A 22521-nucleotide genomic window follows, 5' to 3' on the forward strand; every position below is an offset into this window, starting at 1 on the left:
TTTTACACCTTGGAGAGGTGGGTGAAGGGTGCAGATGAGGGAGAGCTGCTATCTACAAGGAATACTGAGCATCTACTCTCCCCTGCGTGCTACACTTAATGCTTTTGTGCTCTGTCATTGAAATACAGCTGATAGGCTGGAAAGCCAGTTATCTCTCGCTGGTCTCTGTGCCCATGTGCCAGACGAGACAGGCTTTGAGGGCTAAAGAACTGAGCACTGAGAACTCTGCACCACCCACCGTAACCTCCGCTCCTGTTGTGTTTTCAGGAGATTAGTTACTTCCAGTTCCCTGGAGAGCTCTTGATGAGGATGCTGAAGATGCTGATCCTGCCGCTCGTGGTCTCCAGGTGAGAGACAGGTGGGAGGTGCACGAGCTCTGTCCTTGGCTCCCTCCTCCTTGTGAGGGGGCATTGCTCCCAGGCCAGGGGCACAAGTTAGTGCCCCTGGGTGCTCTTTGTGGGAGGCTTTGCAGGCAGCATTCAGGTGGCTCAGGACTGACCCTTCTGGGCTCTCCTGAAACACTGCATTGGCACCTCCTTCAGGGAGCCTTCCCTGGCCCGCAGCCCATGCTGGGTATCACCTCTTCTTTAAGCATCCTTTGAGTCATTCAGAAATGGTGAATTTGTCGAGGCCGCCAATGACCTGGATGGTGCTGTGTCCAAAGCTGTCTCCACAGATCAGACACCGTGGGCCACTCTTGCCCTCTGGGAATACTCACGCCCACCCTACCCCGGCCTTGCCCTCGCCTGGTCTCTGTCCATCTCTGCCCCTCCACCCCAGGTTCTCCCTCTGCTCAGCCCCTACGTGTCTCAGGTCCCGAGGCCTCTCCTCACCTAACCTCATGGCTCTAGTATGGTACAGGCCCCCATACCTCTCCCGTGAGCTCCACAGCTGATTAACCAGTGAGCTTTTGGGCACCTCACTTGGGTGTTTCACAAGCATTTCAGATTCAACATCAGTACCTTGAGATTATGCCCAGCAAATGGTTCCTTCTCCGGTGTCCTGCTGTCAGTAAGAGGCAGCTCTATCTACCAGTCTCCTGGGTTCTTTCCTTTCCTCACCCCACAGCTGGGTCATCGGCAGCATGAGCTGATTCTGCCTCTTCTGGAGAATGCAGCTCGTCCCTCCGCTCAGCCCTGGGGCTGTGGGCCCTGTCCCGACTCCCCAGTGGCCACACTGCTCTCCTCACTGTGGGTCCTCCCCTTGCTATCCACTCTCCACTCATGGCCACATGATCATGTGTGGCCACATGATCCCGTGGGAAACAAAGCCCTGCCATTGATTTACCTTCAGACACTTCCGTGGCACCTAAAATAAACCTTCTAATCATTCACCTGGTCCAGGGAGACCCCGCACAATCTGCTCCTACCTTCTCCCAGTCACATCGCACCTGCTCCAGTCCCTTGGGTTTCAGATCCCAAAGCAGACCAGACCTACTCCCACTTCAGGGCCACCTACGTGCTATTCTTTCTGCCCAGAACACACTTCCCCAACATCTCACGCCTCTTCCTCCTCTTTCTTTAGATCTCAAGTTACCCATCATTTCCTAGGAAAGGCCCTTTCCTCACTTTCCTCACTTGGCACTGTTCTGTCTCCCTCCCGGCAGTTTCGTTCCTTGTTGTTCTGTACCTGTAAATGTGCTGCTTGTCTCTTTAACTTCCACTGGACTATGAGCTTGGTAATCAGTGACAGCACTATGGGCATTCAATTCTGGTTGGTCAGTGCCCGGCCAAGTGCCAGGCACATAGTAGGTACCCCAAATATCTGTCTGATGAGTGAATCGTTGCATCACCACAGTGCACTGTGCTGCCCAAGGCCTGGTCTCTGCAGTGGCTGAGCAAGGCTTCTCTGCCCCGGCAGGGTGGAGTGACACTGGTGAGGAAACGTGGAGTCCCCCACAGCCGAAGTGCAGTGATGGGGACTCAGTACTCCTGCTGTGCAGCTTTGTGCCCCTTTGCCAGGGTCTGTCCTCAAGGGACCCAGTAGAGGCAGAGCCCCCATGTGTCGGGCTGACTCTAGTCCCATCCTGACACTGCCATGTGTTAGCTGTGTGGCCTTGTGAAGCTGCTCAAGAAAAAGATCCTGTTTGGACATCTGGGGCCTGGGTCCTAGAGCTGCACCAACCCCGCGTTGTGTGAGTTGGGCTGTGTCCCCATGACTAAGGGCCCAGCCTGCACTCTCAAATGCCCAGACTCTCTCCCCCAGACCAGATCATTCTCTCTGGGGTGGAGCCAGAAAGCTGTATTAACTTGAGAAAAGCCAGTGTCTTCATGGGTTCCATTTGTTTATTATATAGTTTAGGCTGGTGCAGAGCAACTGTGTTCATAAAAAAGGAAGTGCTTGAACATTTTCTAACCAAGGGAGAATTAAACCTTTGTTTAATGATGCATTTCTGAGCCCCAGACTTCCTATCCCCGAAACTTCCCTCCTTGGTTCTCTAACGGGTCTACAATCTGTCATCCACCCTGCACGGGTGTGCTCCAGGAGCACCCACCCAGGGCAGAGCGCATCACCACGGCTTTGGCAAATTCACTAGTTAGGCCTCACCCTGGGCTACAGCACAGAACTACCAGGGGCTGTCCCACAGGTGAGCTATAGAGCCCCACAAGCGTTCTGATGGTTTAAGAAAACCTGATTGTCTTGGGCTCTGACCTCCACTTCTGCCTGGGTAGCTGAAGAGCCCAGCAGAAGGCTGCCAGAATCAGGCTGGCCAGTCCTCCATCTCTAGACATGCCATAGGCTTTTGTGTCCCCATGTCTTCCCCCAAGCTAACCCAGTGTCTCAAATGCCTCTCTCCTGCTCTTCATTTAATTCTGAGTCTCACTCAAGGTTCACCACCTACCTTGAGTTTGTCTGGGAAATCCTCCTAACTCCTCCTTTGTTAGTACCTATTAATGATGACCTATATCCACTGCTGTCAACACCTGTAACCTGGATGTATTTAGTGTCACTGGGTAGATGGACTGATGGGCACCCCAATGCGTCTCATCGTAGGACACAGGCACCTATTTTAGGCACAGTAGTGACATCTGAGCAAACAAGTCAGCATTCCTGCCTGGAATAACCATTTCTCTTGCTGAACATAAGGTGGCCCTGGCGTGGGGTGAGGAGCAGTCAGCACGACCCCTCCATGGGAAGGGTGGTGGGTGAGATATTGGAGGCATCAGGTTTGTTTCCCCCAACCCTCTCACACTGGCCTCTCCCTGGTGCCTGGGGTCATGGGTTGATGCAGGAGACTGAAGATCTGACAGCAGCAGAGAGGTGATGAGAAGTAGACATGTGGCAACAATAGGAAGGGTGGGCATGAGGGATGGAGGCCCCAGGGCCTGCCTTGGAGGACCCTGCCAGGTGGTAGGAGGACAGTCACAGAGATGCTCTGTTCTGGAAGGGAGTTCCCGGGGAGAAAGGCCAGACTGGTGGGGCTGGGGTGGAGCCTGGCTCAGCCACTCTTTGCCACACTTCAGCATCTTCTAACTTTTGGGCCTTCTTCTCCCAGAATCTACTCCAGCCCAGCCCCTCAACCAAGTCCCTTCCCTGGCAGGTGTGCTTCTGCCCAGCCAGATGCAGCCCACCTCGTCCAGCTGTGGCTTCACACTCCCATAATCAAGAAGTCTTCCTGAGAATCTCAGTAGCTCAAACTTAGCACCTTCCCCAGGGTCGGGGGAGAGGACAGTTGTGGTCCCATTAGAAGTGTAAGGCCTCTCCTGGCTGGTTCGCTTTCTCCTGGCGATCTATTGCTGTATGTTATCTCTGCAGACTCGCTGACATAGACCAGCCTGCAGGCATCATGCAATGGTCTCTGCATCAGCAATGGGCCTGGCTGAGTTGAATCCTCTCCTTGGCGCCTTGCAAGGTTCCAGGTATCAAAGTGCCTGGGGGACTCTGTTCTCATCTGTAGGCTCCACCTGGACGAACCAACTTCAAGCCCCTTTGAGTTGCCAGCAGAAATCATTCCCTTCTGGCTGTTTGCCTGAAGGCCCAGCTTCTTGATGGCTGTCCCTGAAGGTGACTCTGCAGCATGGTCTCTACTTCCTGAAGGATAGCAGGAGCCTCTCATGCCCCAAGCTGCTAAGATGAAAGTCTGCTATGACATGATCATAGGAGTGACATCCCAGAACCTTTGTCACAGCCTTCTGGGAGCAAGTCCCAGACTGCCCACACTCCTTGAGATCACTTTAGGCTGTATCTACCTCTTTGTCTCTTCCCTGCCTTCCTTCTCTCTACCCAGATCCCAGGCCAGCCAGAAATCCTGCCCTCTGTCTCTCTGTCACTCCCACTCTGTGCCTGGAGAGGGTTGGGTGGGGTGGGGTTACCACTCCGTGTTTGGCTTCTTCTAAACAAGAATAGCACCTTTACCACAGAAAGCAACTTTACACCTTCCACCTGACTTCTCATTGCCCAGCTTGGCACCTAGCAGGTGCCCAATAAATGCTTACTAAATAACAGGCAGTGGGAGGGTAGTTGGAGCAGAGTGCAAGGAAAGGTTCATGGCAACATTGGCAGGATGACTAGGAGTTATCTTTTAAAGATGTGCTTGTACTTTTGCAAATTATGTAAGCAAACTACAAACATTTTAGATAACAGAGGAAAATCATCATTCCACAACTCAAATTCTAAAACCATTATTATTTCTTTTATGTAAATGTTTGTTCTTATTCTTAGCAGTGATTTCACGAGGTCCAGGGTATGGGCCTTGGCTGATTAACTCAGAAGCATGGCCATGCTTGGGCCCTAGAGCCAGTCAGGCCAGACCTCTGACTCCGATGCTGACAGAAGGTAGCCAAATACACCAAATGGCAACTTATTATTTGCAGAGATAAATTCCCTCGCGAGGAGGACAGGTGCACACAACATGTGGCCTGAGTACTCCTCCCTGCAGGCTCACCATGTGGGGGCCCTATGGTTAAGCCTGTTTGCTGACAAGACAGTTATTCAATTGCATAACCAGTGGGTTCAGGTTTACCCCTTTCTTTTCATGTCCCAGCCCCTACCTGGCTGTGTGGTGATGGGCAGGACCTGCACAACTGCGTCCTTAAGTCAGGACCCCTGTGCCGTGGGAGGTGCTGGGCTGGGCTCCAACTGACTGACCTCAAAGCCCTCTGCTCTGCCAATCCCAAGTCAATTACCCCTTGTTTATTTATGTCCACAGTCCTCCTTTCCCATCCCCTCCCCGTAAGACCACTCGCCATACTGTCAGATCCTTTTCACTTTTCATTTATAGACAAGCTCAAAAAATAGCTAGCGATAACGTTCTGTTCCTTTAAGTTCTTGGAGGATACCTTCCTGTGACCACACAAGAATAAATCTGCCTCCTGCTTTTTTGGTTTTCGTTCAACATAATGTTATGTGAATTTCCATGCTGCCCTCTTGCCTTGGGAATCCTGTTTTACTTCTCCACTTGGGGCTGGAGCAGAGTTTGCAAAGTGACTTTTTCATCGCTAGAACCTCAGAGCTTGCTAGAGACACTGGTGTAGCATTACCGTACCCCAAGACTCTGGAGTTACCTTGAGTTCTGTTAGTTACAACACTCGGCTTCTGCCATAAGATAGATACAGTATCACCCGCAAATCTACAAGACGGGTGCTGTGTGTGTGTTCCCCATGTCCTTATGGTCCTACTGAGATCGGCGCTTGCATACAACTTTGGGAAGCCAACTGAACCTTGTTTTCACACGTCCCCAGACAAGAGCGACACAAGGAATCAGGGGTGGTTAAACCAGCATCTGGATCCAGCTATAGCCTCCAATTCTCCACTTGCTTTTTGCCAAACTCTCCTCTCTCCTCATTCTTCGGTTTCTGAAACCAGGCATTATTCAAAGAAAACTGAATCCATGTGTTTGTGATTCACTGAGGCTAAGCATGAAAGAGTGTTTTGTAAGCTCCACATCACAGCAAAGAAGCCTAAGTGTGGGTGTGTGGGTTTGCACGGGAATGTATGGTGTGTGTCTGCACTTGAATGTATGGGATGTGTGTGCTCCTATGTATGCATTGTTTCCTTTCCTGTTTCTTGTAAGAATTTTAAACTGCTTTTTCTTAGAATCAGGAAATCATGTTTGGCCAAAAAAAGAAAAAAAGTCTCCCGTCTCCCTTCTCCCCCTTGCTGAGGAACTGGAGTTTGGCAGAAAACTCCCAAACATCCACGTTCTGACTCCTTGGAGATGATCCTGGGCCAAGCAGCCGATGACGTCTGGTTTGCAAGCCAGTGTGCAGGGCAGCTGCCTGGCTCCCCAGGACAGGCTCTGGGTGGGAAGAGACAGGAGGTGTGGGCAGCCAGAGGACTGAGTCTGGTGTGGGCTGTGCTTCTGCTTCTGCCCTTGAGTCCCTGGCAGCCATCCGCTCTCAGCAGAGATCTGCGAGTCTTCTAGTGGGAGCCTAGGAACTGTCTTTGGCCCTCTTGCCAGGTCAGCCGAGAGCCTTACTCATCAAAAGAGGAAACATGGCCCAGCTGCAGGCTATGGTGGGTCAGACCTTCAGACCTTCAGCCTGGTGACTCCAAAACTCTCCACCCATCCAGACTCCATGTCCTTGCCCTCTTCCAGTAAGAGCTGCACTTCAATGCAGAATGGCTGCCCTCAAGGGAGTCTCATGCCACCTGGGGAGAGCCGTCTTTGGGGAGGCCCAGCCTGAGCCCTTGGACCCCGCTTGCTAACCGTGGCCTGGTCATGACTAGCCGAGCAGATGTGCGGAGGAAGTCACTTCTCGGAGTAGACTCAACAGTGTGGTGGGCATCCCCTGAGGTTCTGTCCCTTTCACCTGATGTTTTTTGACACCTGGGAAAGAAAGGGGTAGGGGATCAGCTCACGTGGAGCTGGGGATGGACCTGACCCCTCGGTCTTGGAAATAGTTGAGAATGGTCTGTGATCTGACCTGAGCTCTCCAAGGGCTGCAGCTGCGGCACTCAGGGTCTGGCTTTTCATTCAATTCAAGTTCAGATTCAATGCTTCCCAGGGCAGCATCCTCTGGAAGCCCAGGGGCCTGGGAAGGAGGGAGCTTCAGAGGGCATCAGGGGATGCCAGGGTGGCAGTGCCTCCTCCTGCATCTAAGCCACAACCCCATGGAGTCTCCAAGGCAGCCAAAGATGCTGGTCCGTGTGGCTGCGCTGGGTGACTCCTTTTCCCTGAGGCAGACTTCACGCTGGCACAGGAAGGGCTTTCTAACAAGCCTGACCAGCCCTGGGTGGTAGGGATGACTGGGAAGGAGTCTGCTGATGGTCCCCTGAGATGTCTAGACATTGGAGTAGGGGATTTCTGCCTCTGGGAGATGGGTGCTGGGACTAGACGGCCCACATTTTAGCCAGCTGGAGTCAGGGCACCCAGCCTCAGGTCTTAGAAGGCTTGAGCCTTCTTGGCTTGGAGCTCGGGGTGGGGCAGAACACCTGGGAAGTGGAACTCTGAGCTAAGGATGCTCTGTGCTAACTTGGCACTTGCTGTCTGCTGCTGGGCCTATTGTCTACTCCGGGGAAAGAAGCAAACCAAGATGCTTGGAAGGGTTGAAGGAACCCTCCTCTCCCAGGGACCCCCCATGCCAAGTGGAGTCCCTGCAGTTGTGCCCAGTGGCCCAGCCTGGCTCAGCCTGGGTGACTTACCCCGCAGATCAAAGCTCAAAGACTTGGCCCGCGGCATCAGGCCCCATCCTGTCCCTCAGGTCTCCCAGGGCAGGAGGCTTTCCCTGCAGACTCCCGTACCTGCGTACTCAACTGTGTGACTTTAGCAAGTTGTTTGCACACCCCCAGGCACTGGGAGTTCCCTTCCTCCCAAAGTGCTTTTTTCCTGGGCAAGATGACTACTAGAAAGCTACTCCTGGGGCTGAGCCAGGGTTTCCCAAAGCTTCCTGGTCATTCACAGTGCTCCCAGTCTGGTGTGCTCCAGGCTCCAAACATCTTGCACCTGCTGTTCCTCCTCCACTCCTAGGCCTGTGTCTGTCACTTGCTCCCCACCTGAGCGGCCCTTTGTGGGTCACAGCTCCTTCCCTTGTCCCTTTCCCAGTCGATCTCGGCCTCAGGGTAGGACGTGGCATCCTTTATGAGTTGCCAGGCTTCTGGCCCCACAGGCTGAGAGAGCACCAGCCCTCTGGTGGCCCCATGTTGCAGCTGACTCACCAGACTGGGCCCAAAGAAAGTCCCAAAGTCCCCTTCGCATGTCCTGCTGCAGTGGCTCAGTAGGTAGAAAGCTCCAGGCAGAAGGAACAACAGGGAGCAGGAGGGGACTGGGTGGCCTGAGCAGGCCCTGAGGCAGTGGTAGAGTTTTTGTCTCCCTCCCCGTCTCATCCCAGAGTTTGTGTTCCCCATGCTGTTGAAGCCACGTATAGCCCGCATGTGTCTGTGCTATTTCATTGTGTCAGAGTTGGCTCTTGGCCTCAGCCTGCTGGGGTCCCTCATCTGACACATTAGCGCTCCTTCCAGCTTCCTGACCCTCCAAATCCAGTCCATATGCTGTGAGTGCCCTTGGCCCAGCCATTGATAAAAATGACCAGAAAGAAGAAGGCTGAAAACAGAGCCCTGAACCATCCCTCTAGAGACCCTGTCTGCTACCGGCAATAGTTATTCTGTGCCCTGTTGCATCACCAACTCCCCATCTGTTCCTAGAGGTTTTGGTACCAACTGCCTTGAAGTCACACTGACTCAGTGCCAGGGCTTCCCTTAGCAAGGCAGCCAGACCTGCTGGTGTGACTTGCCCTCAGGGAACCTACAAAGGGTGCTCTCAGTCCCCAGAGCCCACAAGCCATTTTGTTAACAGTCTGATGCATCCACATCTGCAAACCTGTGGCCAGACCTGCCAGGCCCTGGTTTCTGAGCACCTAGAACTAGGCCAGATTCAGCCCTGCCCTGGGGGAGCACCCAGTCTGCGGTGACTGATGATCGCAAAACACAAACAACACGAAGGGAACACTAGCAATTGGAGCATATTGTATACTTAATATATGTGCAGGATTCTACGCCAGGAGTGGCTGTCACGATAAACTACCTCATCTTACTTATTCTCACTGGAAACTGAGGCACAGACAGTCAAGGCTTGGTAATTTGCCTTCAGGCTCCAGGCGCTAGTGAGGCATCCCTGCAGGAGCTTCTCAGCCTAGCTGGGGGCTCAAGAGCTGGGAAGCAGGACAAGGGGATCAGGTGAACAGGTCCCAGCCATCATCCTGCTTCACTCCACACTGTCCCCCTGCCAGCCTGTCCCATGCCAGACTCCAAGTCGAGCCCTGGGGATTCAGGCGAGCATCCTGTCACAGTGCCCTGTAACAAACCGGGACGCACATGGTGCCCTAGCATAGGGGTGGGCGGTGGCAGAGATGGCCAGTCAAGGAAGGTCTCCCAGAGGAAGTGACGTCTCAGCTGGCCTTGGACAAGGAAGGCAGTGAAGTGCACTGATCTGGGGAGATGGGAAGGGTGGTAGGTAGAAAGCTCCAGGCAGAAGGAACAACAGGGAGCAGGAGGGGACTGGGTGGCTGGAGCAGGCCCTGAGGCAGTGGTGGAGCTTTTTTCTCCCTCCACCAGGAGCCGGGCAGCCTCTGCTTCCCTTCCCCCACCCCTGCCTGCAAATGGAACCATTACCAGATTGGAGGAGGCTGGGTGCTGGGAGCCTGGCCAGCTCCCCACTGCCTCTGTGGTTAATGTCTGTAATCACTCCAATCTCCTGATCCCCAATCCCTGGGCGCTGTGTGGTGGCCAGATGGCTTGGGAGGAATTCCCCTGCTCTAGGCTCCTTGGAGCTCTTCCCTGCAGTCCTCAAGGACCTTGGGGCTCCAAGGAGCACCCTGCCACACTTGGAGTGGGAGAGGCAAGCTTGCTTATGGTCCCACACCATAAATCACAGAGCCAGAGGGAAGTTTGAGGTTAGACCCATGGAACCTCTCACTCTCTCTGGAAGCTTTAGGCTCCATCCCAGCAGGGGGCCATCCAGGTTTAGCTGAGCTGTAAAACCATTATAAGGCCTGGATTACATTGCAATCGTGGTCAACCCAAACCAGAATACCCCTATCCCCCTGCCACCAGAAGTTAAACTAGGTCTATACTGCTCACTGAGAAGGACTGTGGGAGAAAGGGAAACCCCATAGGGTCCAGAATCAGAAAGCCCATTCCCATGTTGACTGTAGAATTTACCAGCATCATCTCCACCTCACTGACCTCTGATTTCCTTTGCTGTAACTCAGATGCAGGCAGTCCAAGACCACAGGTACTAGTCAGCAGTGGCTGCTGAACCCTAAAATTGTGGCTCGTAAGATAAGTTTAAATTTATTCAATTTTACTTAACATTTAAAACTTGAGGAGTATAAAACATTTTTATATTGACACATTGAAATGGTCATGTTTTGGATATACTGGGTAAAGGAATTATTGAAATTAATTTTGCAAAGGCCCTACGTTCAATCTCCAATACCACAAAAAATGAAAAAAGAAAAATGTAAATGACAAATGTAGCTGGCATTATGCCTCTATAGAGTAGCACTGACTTAAAAGGTTAAGGATTGAATGAGGTAGATGTCCAGGTGTTGGAGGAACAGTAAACTCCAGGAAAATTACAGTTTCTGTTATGGGGCTGGATGAGTTGCAACTATAGAGATCCTCCACACTCTGAATTAAATTGAATCCTTTATTGTTATAGCTGGCATTCCACAGTGGCTTGTGCCAGAAAAAGCAGAAGCACTTTGCAGGGTCCTTTTAAGGACTCTTCTATTTGGGGAGGGCTCAGGGAGAGGGGATGCCCAAGCAGAATTTTATAGGAGCAGAACTTTGCTAAATTAGTGGGGGTGGGGGGAGGTTTCACACAGTTTAATTAAAACAAAATATCACAGCAGTGAGGAGTCTTCTGTTTACAAGGTAGTAAAGATAACATCATCGCAGACTCACACAGGTGCAGAGCATCCTGTTTACAAGGCAGTAACGATAACATAGTTGCAAACTCACATAGGATTCGGCAGTCTGTCATGCATTAACTGAGGTCCCGGGACGCCCAAGGGGGATGGAGAAGGCGACCACCCAGCATCACTTGGCTTTACACAAATGGATAGGTTGGCTATCACACTCTGGCTGTGAGGTGTGCTTGTACTCATTCTAGAAATTATAGAGAACATGGAGAGAGATGAGAAACAAAACACAAATGACCCATAATCCCACCGTGCAAAGAAAGCTACTGTTAACATTTCTTCCTAAGAGCCTTAGTCCTGTGTGTGCACGTGTGGATGTTCATGTGATCTAATGCTCCCCTAGCCACCACCCTGCCTCAACTCACAGGTTCTCAGAAAACCCACTTTAACAGCTCTGCTCTAAAGTCTGGACCTCAAGGAACAGCCCCCCTCCCCATCCTCCCAAGGCTTAAAACAGAGCCTTCAACCTCTTTCCCTCTTACAGGGAGTTCAGGAGTAGCACTGTCTCACGAGACCTGTGCCTCCCTGTCCTCCCAACTCTTGGCTGCTGCCATGGCCTGCAGTCACCCTGGCACTGCCAGCACCAGCACTGCCAGCACACCTGCCCCACCGGCCTACCATCCCCTGAAACCATTTGGGTGGAGGAGAGAGGGCCGAGGGAACTGTGTGAGGCCAGTGATGGGCCTCCTCCCGTCGGCCCTCTGCTGTACTGGGCTGGGACCCTTTCTCTGTCTGGAGCCTTCCAGGCTCCCTCCCACATGTAGGTGTCCCTGAGTTGGCATGTGCCCTGTACTAGGCCTCATCCTCCCCAAGAGTCCTTATCTTCTCCTGGTATCTGGTTTTCAACTGTGCCTACCCTGTCACAGAGGGGTCTCTTTCCCAAGAGGCTCTGGGGCTCCCTGCAGGGCCATAGCCTAACTGGTCATTAATTTTCCACTTTGCATTCAGTGAGGAACATCTCCCCAGCAGTGCCACCCCTGTAGTGGTTGTTAGAACTCTGGTCATGGACATGTCATACTTTTTGTCTGAGATCCTGAGTTTTTGCTCCTATGGAGACCACTTCAGAGACCCCCCGGTACACTTTGTTTACTTTGATATCCTCAAAACTGCAGGATCTTTAGCTCTTCCTTCTCAGACATCTAGCAATTTCTGCTAGTTGAGTCATGCTGAAGCACTGCCAGGCCCTTGTTCTACCCTCTGTGTGTCCCCCGATGGCTCCTCCAGTCCCCCTGGCCTGGCATTCAAGGTCACCCTGCTTCTGAGCTCAAACTATCTTTTCTATCCTATCACTGTACTTCAAACCTGACCTGAACTCTGACCACACTTTCCAGCCTCCGCATTGCCTTCTGCTATCCCATTGCCTCACCTCCAAGGCCTCTGTACCTTCTAAGAGCCAACTCAAATGCCGCCTCCTCCAGGAGGCCCTTCCTGACTGTCCTAGCTAGAGCTAACCCTCACGGCTAGTTGAGATAGTCCTTCCTTGGCGTACTGATGCGTCCACCTTGCCCAGTGGTTACTTCCATCCCCTGCATCCCAGTGTCCTTGGGTGTCTCCGTCCCTACTCGTGCTGGAGGAGGAGGAGCTCCCTGAGGTCAGGGACAGGTTCTGACTTCTCTCTCTGGGCAGAGGGCACGACATAGAATGGGCACGAATGAAAGAGGACAGGCCTGAAGTCTGGGCCCGAATTCTGGCTCACTTGGGCACTATTGTCCAGGTCACCTTGGGCAGGTCCTTTTCTCCAGGCTATGGCTGCCCTGTGGCCTGAGGTGGTTGGACATGGACTTGACAGTGGGGCTCTGCACTGGGGGAAGGACATCTTGGCTTCGGGCTGATGTACCAAGCAGGCCCAGCACTCCCCCCTCACTCCAGCAGCCCCCATTTCCTTTGGCTCTGGCTGCACAATCTCATTAAGACCCCTTCAGGATTTATATCTGAGACCCATTCTGAGCCCATCACTAACATATGGCATCCTGGGAGATAAGATGCAGATTGTGAACACTCATTGATTCATTCATTCATTTAGCAACCTGCTATCAAGCCAAGCTCTGGGCCAGGCCCAGGTCAGCTCTTTGTACCCCGAAAGGAGCTAGACTCCAACCCAGCCCAGAAAGCGCTTCCAGGAAACAGGAGCTCAGTGCGGTGGAGGCAGAGAGTGAGGGAGCCCAGAGAAGGGAGAGAGCTCTGCCCTGTGTTTTAAGGGCAGGCCTGCTTTGGGGCAGTGGGTGGGGCCCAGCAAGGGTAGGAGGGAACAGGGTAGCTGTGCCCACCGGGCCTGGCGCTGGGTGCTGCTGGGTGAGGTGGGATGATAAGAAGAGCACTGATGGAGGATTATCTGCTCTTGTTTACATGATTAAAACCAGACAAATACTTTCTTTATCTGAAAGAATGAAAGGGCTTTTGGCAGCAAAACAAAGCACCAGCATTTCCTTAATCTCTTGCCCAGCCCCTTGCCCCATTCATTCCCTCTGGGCACCCTGCAACAGCCTGAGCATAGTAGCACTGGGGCGACCCACACTGGGGCACAGAGAACCCAGGTTGGGGTGGCCAGAGGTGATGAGGAGCCAGGGAGAGGGAGTGCGGACCCAGGCACTAACCCAAGATGGCCCGGGGGTGGCTCCTCTCTGGGCCCCATTCTGGAGATGGGGGCCTCGGGACAGGTTTGCCGACAGTGGGCAGAACTCGGCTGGGTCCCAGGCCACCGACTCCCTGCCAGTGCTCTACTCTCCACTCACAGCCCCTTCAGCAAGGCTGCAAGAGCCACCAGCCCAGAGGGAGCTCAGACTGGGGCTGGGGGCTGGGGATCCACCAGGCCAAGCCTGCCCCTCCTCTCATCTACACTCAGTCTGGTGACAGACAGAGGAGGCCCTCGGCTGGGGCAGCTCCAGGACGGGCTCCTGACTCTGGGGAAGAGGCAGGTAGTTCAGAAAGACTCCCCATGACAGGTGGCCCTGAGCCTGCTGGCGAGTGGCAGTCAGACGAGTGAGGGAAGCTTCTTAATGGAAGGGAGCAGCCAGGAGGGAGCAGTAAAAGCTGGAGCTGTGGCTGGCGACCCTTGTACTGGGAGCCAAAAGAGAGATGAGAAGGAGCCTAGAACTGAGAGGGATCCCTGAGGCACGTGCAGATGCTGGGCATGGCAGGGAGGGGGCTGGAGCGGACCAACCTGAGCGCCTGGCCAGGGTCTCATGCCCCCACAGCCTCTGACCCATTTCAATCTCCCAGCCTGATGTCCGGCCTCGCCTCCCTGGATGCTAAGACCTCCAGCCGGCTGGGCATCCTCACTGTGGCGTACTACTTGTGGACCACTTTCCTGGCCGTCGTCGTGGGCATCATCATGGTTACCATCATCCACCCCGGGGGTGCGGCCCAGAAGGAGACTATGGAGCAGAGTGGGAAGCCCGTCATGAGCTCAGCGGATGCCCTGCTGGACCTCATCCGGTAACTTGTCCCCCATACCCGGTGGGGAGCACACACACGGCCAAGTGCCCTGCATGGCCTCCAGAGGACCGTGAGTGCTCTGGTATAAGGCACAGGCACGGAGGCTGTGTACAGGCCATGGCACCTGGTGCCCTGAAATCAATGACAAACAAGTCTCTGATCCAGCACTGGTTCTCCCCATGAGCTCCCACTGCACCATCTGCCCATCAGGCTGGCAGGACCTGAGGGCAGCTCGGGGTCTGCTCCTCTGCCTGAGCAGGTCAGTGAGCAGCTTTGGGCACCCAGCCTGCAAGGTGGCAAGGCCAGCAGTTATGAGTCCCCTCCCCTCTCCCCTGCTATATTGATCCCCTTCTCACAGATGGGGAAAGAAAGCTCGAGGAGGTGATGTAACGTTTCCAGGGTTATCCAGCAGGTAGGTTGTGGAGCCAGGCGTCTGTCCAGGTTGTCTAACTCCCAGGACAGCACTCTTGGCCACCACAGTGATGCCACCCACTTAGCCATGTCAACTCTGTTAACCATGTTCTGGACACCCAAGACCTCCTCCCCAGGAAAGGGCTACAGACTTCTGTCTGGCCCATGGGAAACTATGTGTAGCCTTGCTGAAGTGAAGGCCTTTCTCAGGGCCTTTGGACATGAGTCAACCACTAACCTCTATATTCCTCAAATCCTAGGGGACACAAGTTGAGATCTCTGAGTAGTTCTGTAGTTCTCCTGGCCTAGTATTATGGAGAAGCATTCCTCTCCTCCCCTGTGGGGATAGATGCCAAGGGTATATTTTCTCTCTTCTCCCACCCCCTGCACCCCCTCTGTGTCAGTCAGTTACTGCTGTGTAACAAACCACCCAAGGCTTAAGGGCTTGAAATGACCCTCAGGAATCTTCAGTTAGCTGCAAGGTCTGCTGAGCTGACCTGTGCACAGTCACAGTCTGCAGGAGGCTGCTGAGGAACAGCTGCTCTAGGATGGCCTTGGTGAGAATGGTTTAGCTGGGCTGCCCGGGGTCTTTACACTGCAACAAGCCAAGCTGGCTTTATTCACCATGGCAACAGGATTCCATGAGAGCACTCATCTGGGCGTCTTGTTAGGATGAAGGTAGAGAGCGAGAGAGGAAATGAAAACATATGAGTGCTTTTCAAGTCTCTGCTTTGAGCAAGTTGCACTAACATCCTCTTGACCAGAGCAGGGTGGGAGGCAACTTTGAAATTACGAGGTGAAGAAAGTCTGCTAATTGCAGCTATCAATGCAGCCAGCCCACGCTTCCCACCTCTGTTTCCCCCAGGAATATCTCCAGCTTCTGTTCTATTCTTTTCTGTCCTAAAGATCACAGAAGTTCTTGTGACATTGCGCCTACTGCACGGTTCTCACTTAGGGGTCTACAGACAGAAGAGGTCCAGCCAGGGTTCTCTGTGTCTACATGCCTGGCAACACTTGGTGCCAAGCCATACTTGGGATGCCTCTGAACACTGGCCCGCCCAGATCTGGAGTCCAGCTGGGGCCCCTCTTACCTGAGCACTGGATTCCACACACAGCTGTCTCAAAGTTAGTATGGCCAAGCAAAACTGTTCATTTTCCCCATAGATCTGCCTTTTCAGAGTCCTGCCCCCTTGCTCAGCAGCTCTCAAAATCCACATCCAGTCCTCAAAGGGGTATTCCACATTGTGGCCTTTCTGTTCTTTCATTCTCACACCCACTGTCACCTGCCACTTGGCGTCCACCTGGGCTGACCTGCGTCCCCTCTATTCCTGCAGTGTCCTTGCCACAGCTGCCACCGGGATCCTGTCTAAAACCTGCGCACGACCCATCCTGGTGTGTAGTGTCCTGGATCACAGCCCCTTCCAGGCCTCACGCATCTTCAGGCCTCACTGTCACACCCTCAGGTCCCTGACCTCTGACACACTCCCCCTTCCCTGTCTCCCTCCACTTTTCTGGCCTCTGCTGTTCTGCCCAGGTCCATCAAGTGTGGCTGGGCCTCGGTGCCATTACCACCTCTCTGATGTCCTTTACTGGGAGGAGAGTGATGGTTCCTCCCCTCTCTTCCTTATGCCTCTGCAGGGTCACCTTCACTCTCTATTACCTTCTTTTTGCTCTGCTTTTCTAAATAGCCATCATTACCACCAGACACTGTTGCATCCATAGATTTCTTTATGTCTTCCTGTTACCTTCCCCAGAATACATAGTTATATCCTCCCCGCCCCTAGGGCGGGGGTGGGGGTGGGGGTGGGGGTGCAGACCTTTCCAAGTCTATTCCCTGCTCCACCCCTGGAGCCTGGAACAGCACGTGGTGAAGATCAGGTGGGACACAGGGCCATCTGTGGAGCAGGGATCTGAAGCTCCAGGAGGAGCTGGAATTGCCTATGTGCAGGGCACAGCAGCTCAGGGTGAGCCTCGGTCCTCAGCCACACCGAAGGCTGCGTGGTGCTCACGGAGCGAGCAAGGGCAGGAGAAGAAGCAGAAGAGCAGGTGTCCTGGAAGCCCAGACATGAGGAACTTTGAGAAGCCCCACTTCTAAGATCTGTTATTTCTAGGATTTGGTGCCTATGACTCATCGTTTCTTGGATTCTGTGATTCAAAGCAGCCTTTCCACGTGGTGGAGGGAGCAGCAGGTCCTCCGGGAGCCCTACCTCCCCCACTCCGGGTCTCTGCATGGACACATGTGTCACAGTCAGATGTTCCACAGTGCTTCCTGCTCTTGGCTGCTGCTCACATGGTGAAAGCTGATCCTTCTGCTTGAGGCTTTTGCACAGCGGGAGGTTGGGCACCACCGCTACCATTTCTTGTGCAGAGAGTGGGGCTGCGGGCCGGGACCACATGCTTTCTGGGGCAGGGACCAGAACCTGAGAGAGCTGCAGCCTCATCTCAGCTCTACCAATAGTCAGCTACTGTGTGGTTCAGCCAGACCAGGGTTCCTCTCTGAGGCTCAGTTTCCCAGAGATGTTCAAGACCCTTCCAGCACTGGTTCTACACAAAGGCCAAGAGCCAGGGAGGAGGCTGCAGGGCATGAGCAGAGCTCTTGGAAGGTGACAGGGCAGAGCCTGGCCTCAAAGTCTGTGAAGTCAGGGGCAGGGGGAGCAGCGGGAGGATGTTAGGTGTCAGAAATGCTGTCCTCAGGAAGGATGGATCAGAGCAGAGAGCAGTGGACAGGATGTGGCTGGAGGCCTGGAGCTCCCTGGGAGGCAGCGTGGTCACTACACTCCATGCAGCCCACCTTCACTAAGTACCTGTTCTGGTAAAGGCACTGTGCTGCGAAGGTAAGTGTCCAAGTCTCCAAGGTGGTTCTAGTGGGATACATCAGGCTGTGTCCCTGGATGACCGACCAAGACATGAAGTCACCTCTCAGGGCTCCAAGCGGGGACTTCAGAAAACTTTCCAGTGCTCCCAGTGCAGCTCACAGGAAAAACGCAGCAGAACGCTAGGCAGAGCTGGTCCCTTCTTTTTTTTTTTTTTCCAGTCTTATTAAAACACCACAAAGATTAAGTAATGACTTGGCTCTGCCCTCCCTATTACCGTCTCAGGAACTGGATGGAGCTCTGAGGAGCTATGCTGCAGAGGGAACAAGCCCCACCCTGGGACTCAGGTTGGTGATGTGTGACTGAGGGTGAGTTTGGGGCCATAGCAGTGAGAACTTATAAATAAATAACAAATCAGGCGGGAAGCCTAGAGGTAGCCCTGGCCCTGCTCACAGAAATGTCCATGTGGGCCCTGGCAGAGCAGGGGCCGTTTCCTTGGCATGGCTGTTAACGTCTCCAGGTACATTCCGCCTGTATTTGATGTGGCTACCACCAGGAGCACAGGCCCCATGGGAAAGGCAGGAAGGGTTGCTTGAGTGTTCAAAGCCAAAAAAAGTTGCACATTTTCCTGATTAATAAAAAGAGTGTCCTTTTTTTGGTACCGGGGATCGAACTCAGGTCTTTGCACTTGCAAGGCAGGCAGCGGAACCACTGAGCTAAATCCCTGGCCCTAGGAATGTCATTCTTGACTCAGTCTGCAGAATAAGCTCACTGATAATGAGTATGCTATGTGCACATATCTCAGTCAAGAATCGCTTTTGCCTGCTAATTAAGAGAAACCTAGAACAGCAGAGGCTGAGGAGAGGCAAAAAATGTACATTTTCTTCTGCATAAATGGTCCATGAGTGGGCAGGTTGTGGTCATCAGGAGCTCACACTCTGGCCCCCACGTGCTCCACCATGGTAAGTGCTGAGAAGGTTGTGCAGGCTCTAGTTCTTACATCTGCATCTCCAGACAGAAAGAAGAATGTTGGAGGAAACTGCCACAGGGCGCTGGTTGGAATGAGCAGCACTCAAGAGTGGAGTTTAATGACTTGTACTTACATCTCAGTGGCCACCTAAAGCAAGAGAGGGTGGGAGTCAGGGTTTGGTGGCCGGGCCCCAGTGGGCCCCGTAACATAACAGGGCTTCTCTTAGTAAGGAAGGAGGACAGGACGGAGGTGAGGTAGGCTAATGTCCGGGCCACAGCCCACATTTGAAGTTACCCTAATGTTAAAGGAAGTGATTAAGGAACTAAGTGCAAGCTCTATTTGGTTTCTTATGATCTTTCAAAGAATCTTAAGCAGATGCCTTTTAAAGTTTCATTAGAAAACAACTTTGTAAGTCGCTTGAACCTCCTGGGGTGATACCAGGGAGAGATTTTCAAAGTATTTAACAATCAGCCAGCGCTGCCTGGACATCCTCAGGTGGTAGGCGACACCCAGGGCAGGTGGGCCGGGCCTGCGTGCCCCCGGCACTAATGCTGGCTCTGGGCTTCAGGTCTGCTTGGTTTCTGAATTCCCTGCAGGCAGCTACCACTCTGAGGGCAGAAATCAGCTTATAACTCCTGGGGAAAAAGTCTTATTTAAGCTTCTGCCATCCCAGCTCCTGATCCCCGCTTCTTCTCAGCATTATGACTAAGTTGCCATTCCTGGTAAAGACACCTAGGCCTGACCAGCCATGTGCCTCCGTGGCTCCTTCTTAGCCCTCTTCTTCCTGCCGTCTGCATACACTGAACCTAAATCTTAGCTGCAGTAAAAACTGCGTTTCTGTTCCCAGCCACCAGTGCTGGGAAGGAGGCGTAAGAAATAATGCACACTCAAGTCCACGCGCGCAACCCCTGGCCCCTGGCCGTGGGAGCTGAGTCTTGGAAGGGGCGAAGACTCGCCAAGAACAAGAGCGAGTGGGAGGGCCAGCCAGTCTGAGAGCCCCGCGGGAGCGCGCTGCACAAGGCCTGTTCCGGCAAGCGCGAGCCCGAGAACAAGACTCTTGTTCGCATCTCAGACTTCAGATCGATTCCTAGAAGGGGATTATAAAGACAAGAAGAGAAACTTTTTTTAAGAGTCCAGATGAAATTACTGTAGAGAAAAGCCGCTTCCAGACCTTCCCAGGGCACCTATCTTCCCAGACCACCCTGGCATCTGTACTGTCTCATAGGTGAAGTAGACTGCAAACACCAAACCACTCTCAAAGCCTCGCTGGCCCTTCACTTCCCTTTGGTGAAGTGGGTTGCCTGTGCGGACCTTCTAATCATTTTCCTATTGGAGCTGTACTGTTTCTATGGCCCATCTGTTCATGCAACAAGCATTTTCTGCATGTCTGCTTGTGCTAGGCCCTCTTCCAGGTGCTGGGGACACAGCAGGGCACAAAACAGAAGTCTCTGCCCTCCCTACTCTGGTGAGAGGAGGCCTATGGTGGTTGTGGAAATCAGGACAAGATGTGTAAAAGCCCTTTACAGACCTGGGACAGTAATGATTGGCCATGTAGTCTTCCAGTATGTCATTTGCTTTATTACTACATTTGTATTATACTCTGTCTTAGAGAACTTCAACAACCTCCTTCTCCTCCTCCTCCTCCTCTTCCTCTTCTTCCTCTTCTCCTCCTCCTTCTTTTTAGCTTTTTGTTTTGGCGTAATTGAAAGTTTACAGAAAAGTTGCAAAGAAAAGAGATCCCATATACCAGCTTTCCCCAGATGTTAGCATTTTATATAACTATGGTACATTTGTCAAAACTAAGCCATTAACTTGTTACAACCCTGCCAACTAACTTATAGACCTCATTCGGATTTTACCAGTTTTTCCACTAATGTCCTTTCTTCTCATCCCAGGATCCAGTCCAGGGTGCCATATTGCACTTAGAAATTTCCTATTTTATTGTATACATTGTATTTTATACTTCTTAGAGAGTCTTTCCATATTCTGTGAGGTGATAAAATATTAGCCTATATTTCAACTAGCTTTTATGGCGTCATTAAAAAATATTAATTCTTAAAACCATCTAGAATTTATTTTGGTCTGAGGTGTTAAATAAGGAGCTAATGTTTATTTTTCCAAATAGTTGGTCAGCTATACAGAACTATATGATGAATTTTTCAGTTCATCACTGACTTGTGATGCAACTTTTATCAAATATGAAATACTAACCAGATGTACGAGGTTCTGTTTCTGAGCCACAGGTTCTGTGATGTTTGTTATTCTGTTGAGGCTATGCTGCTATCATCATGCTTTGCCAGTTACATCTTTATAATATGCTTTCATATCTGGTTGACAAGATCTCCTCCATCTTTAGCTTTATAATAAAATATTAATAAAAATACAGTCAGCCCTCTGGATCTAAGAGTCTGTATCTGTGAATTCAACCAACTGCAGGTTGAAAAAGATTTGGAGGAAAAAATTGCATTTGTACTGAAAGTATACAGACTTTTTCCCTTGCCATTATCTCCTAAACAATAGAACAATTTTTTTTCTTTTTTTTTTGGTACCAGGGACTGAACTCAGGTCCTTGCGCTTGCGCAGCAGGCGGCAAAACCACTGAGCTAAATCCCCGGCCTCAATAGAGCAATTTTTACATCACGTTTATACTGCCTTAGGTGTTATAAGTAATGTAAAGCTGAAATGTGCAGGTTATATGCAAATACTATGCCATTTTTTATAAGGGACTTGAGCATTCTTGAATTTTGGTGTCTGTGGAGTCTTGGGACAGTCCCCATACCAGTCACTAGTGAGTGACTGCAGTGATTCACTTCCGTGCCAGGGTCTGTGTCAGGCCCCGAAGACAGGATCTGAATAACCAAGTCTTCCCTTCAAAGAGGCCACTGTGTGGAGGAGGCAGACACATCTGCCAGTGACTGTGCCACAGTATGACGAGTGGAGGTGACACGCACCCAGAAGGGCCGTGTCTGGCTGGCTGGTTGTACCCAGAAAGTGGTGCTTGCCTTGGGACTGATTAGAGTAAGATGCTGGTCATACCGGGCAGAGGGAGGGCATGGATGATACCCACAGGGTGTAGCTAGGGAGCTGGAAAAGCTGGGTGAGACCAGCAGAATGAGGTGCAAGCATGCAGAGGCAGAGGCGGCTCTCGGAGGGCCTTGGCTCCCAAGGCAGGTGTTCAGATGACCCCAGGAGCCCTGGCCTGGCTCTGGAATTCTTCAACTACTGACTTTCTTCCCAGGAACATGTTCCCAGCCAACCTGGTGGAAGCCACATTCAAACAGGTGAGCAGGTCTCTGGGCACTGGACAGGGAGGGCACTGGCAGGAGGGGAAAGGAGGCAGGGCCAGCCTGAACCAGGCTGGAAAGTGACAGGCTGGCCCAGCCAGTCTCCTTGTCTCATGGAGGTGCGATGCCAGAGGGAAAGGGACCTAGATCCTTTCAGTCTCCCATGGCCACAGCTCTGTCCTGGGTTCCAGTCTTTCAGGAAAAAATGTTATGGAGTGGAAGGAAGCCTTTACTGAGGGCCTCCCTGGCTGTGGAAGCCATGCTAGTGCTCACACATTCATCACCTGTGTGTAAATCCTTATGGTAACGCTGTTCCAAGGTAGGATTAACCCCATTTCCTCAGTGAGGAAACAGGCTCAGAAGAATTTGATGATTTGCTCAAGGTTACACCACTAGTGAATGACAAGCTAGTAGGCAAACCCAGGCCAGGCTGGCTGCAAGACTGTCCTATCTCCTTTTACAAAATAACTCTATTGGGAAAATATTAGAATACATAAATTAAAAAATAACAATTATCTCTAGTTCCGGGACCTAGCAATAATGGTAGAGGATATTACATTTTTAGTCTTTTTTCTCTTCATAAATATATTTTGAAAATAAAACAAAAATCATAGTGCATTCAGTTGTATCTTGCTCTTTTCCCTTCCATCATACTTTGAGTGTTTCCCGCAGTTATTGTTTCTTAAAAGTCCAACAGTTAGTGATGTAGCCGCCTGCGGCAAGGCTGAGTCTACACACACATTCCT

At 52.1% G+C, this 22521-nt stretch overlaps 1 protein-coding gene across 18 annotated transcripts in view; it reads left to right on the forward strand.

Moving 5' to 3' along the window:
* The window catches only part of Slc1a7 (solute carrier family 1 member 7), an 82441-nt gene that overhangs the window by 54163 nt on the left and 5757 nt on the right, over positions 1-22521 (forward strand). For 15 of the 18 annotated variants that reach the window (XR_015452628.1, XR_015452629.1, XM_087214821.1 and 12 more), the window contains 4 exons: positions 268-347; positions 14082-14297; positions 17743-17868; positions 21730-21772. Coding sequence is in view for 15 of the 18 variants with exons in the window: in XM_087214821.1 (XP_087070947.1) it covers positions 268-347; positions 14082-14297; positions 17743-17868; positions 21730-21772 (465 nt within the window). In the remaining 3 variants the exon portion in view is untranslated. The remainder of the gene's footprint in view (positions 1-267; positions 348-14081; positions 14298-17742; positions 17869-21729; positions 21773-22521) is intronic. The other 3 variants (XR_015452630.1, XM_087214825.1, XM_087214822.1) reach the window with 1 other exon arrangement.

Source organism: Heterocephalus glaber, unplaced genomic scaffold (genome assembly GCF_053883595.1).
Source record: "Heterocephalus glaber isolate CG9 unplaced genomic scaffold, H.glaber_assembly_v1.0 deba00001451, whole genome shotgun sequence".
Lineage (NCBI taxonomy): Eukaryota > Metazoa > Chordata > Mammalia > Rodentia > Bathyergidae > Heterocephalus > Heterocephalus glaber.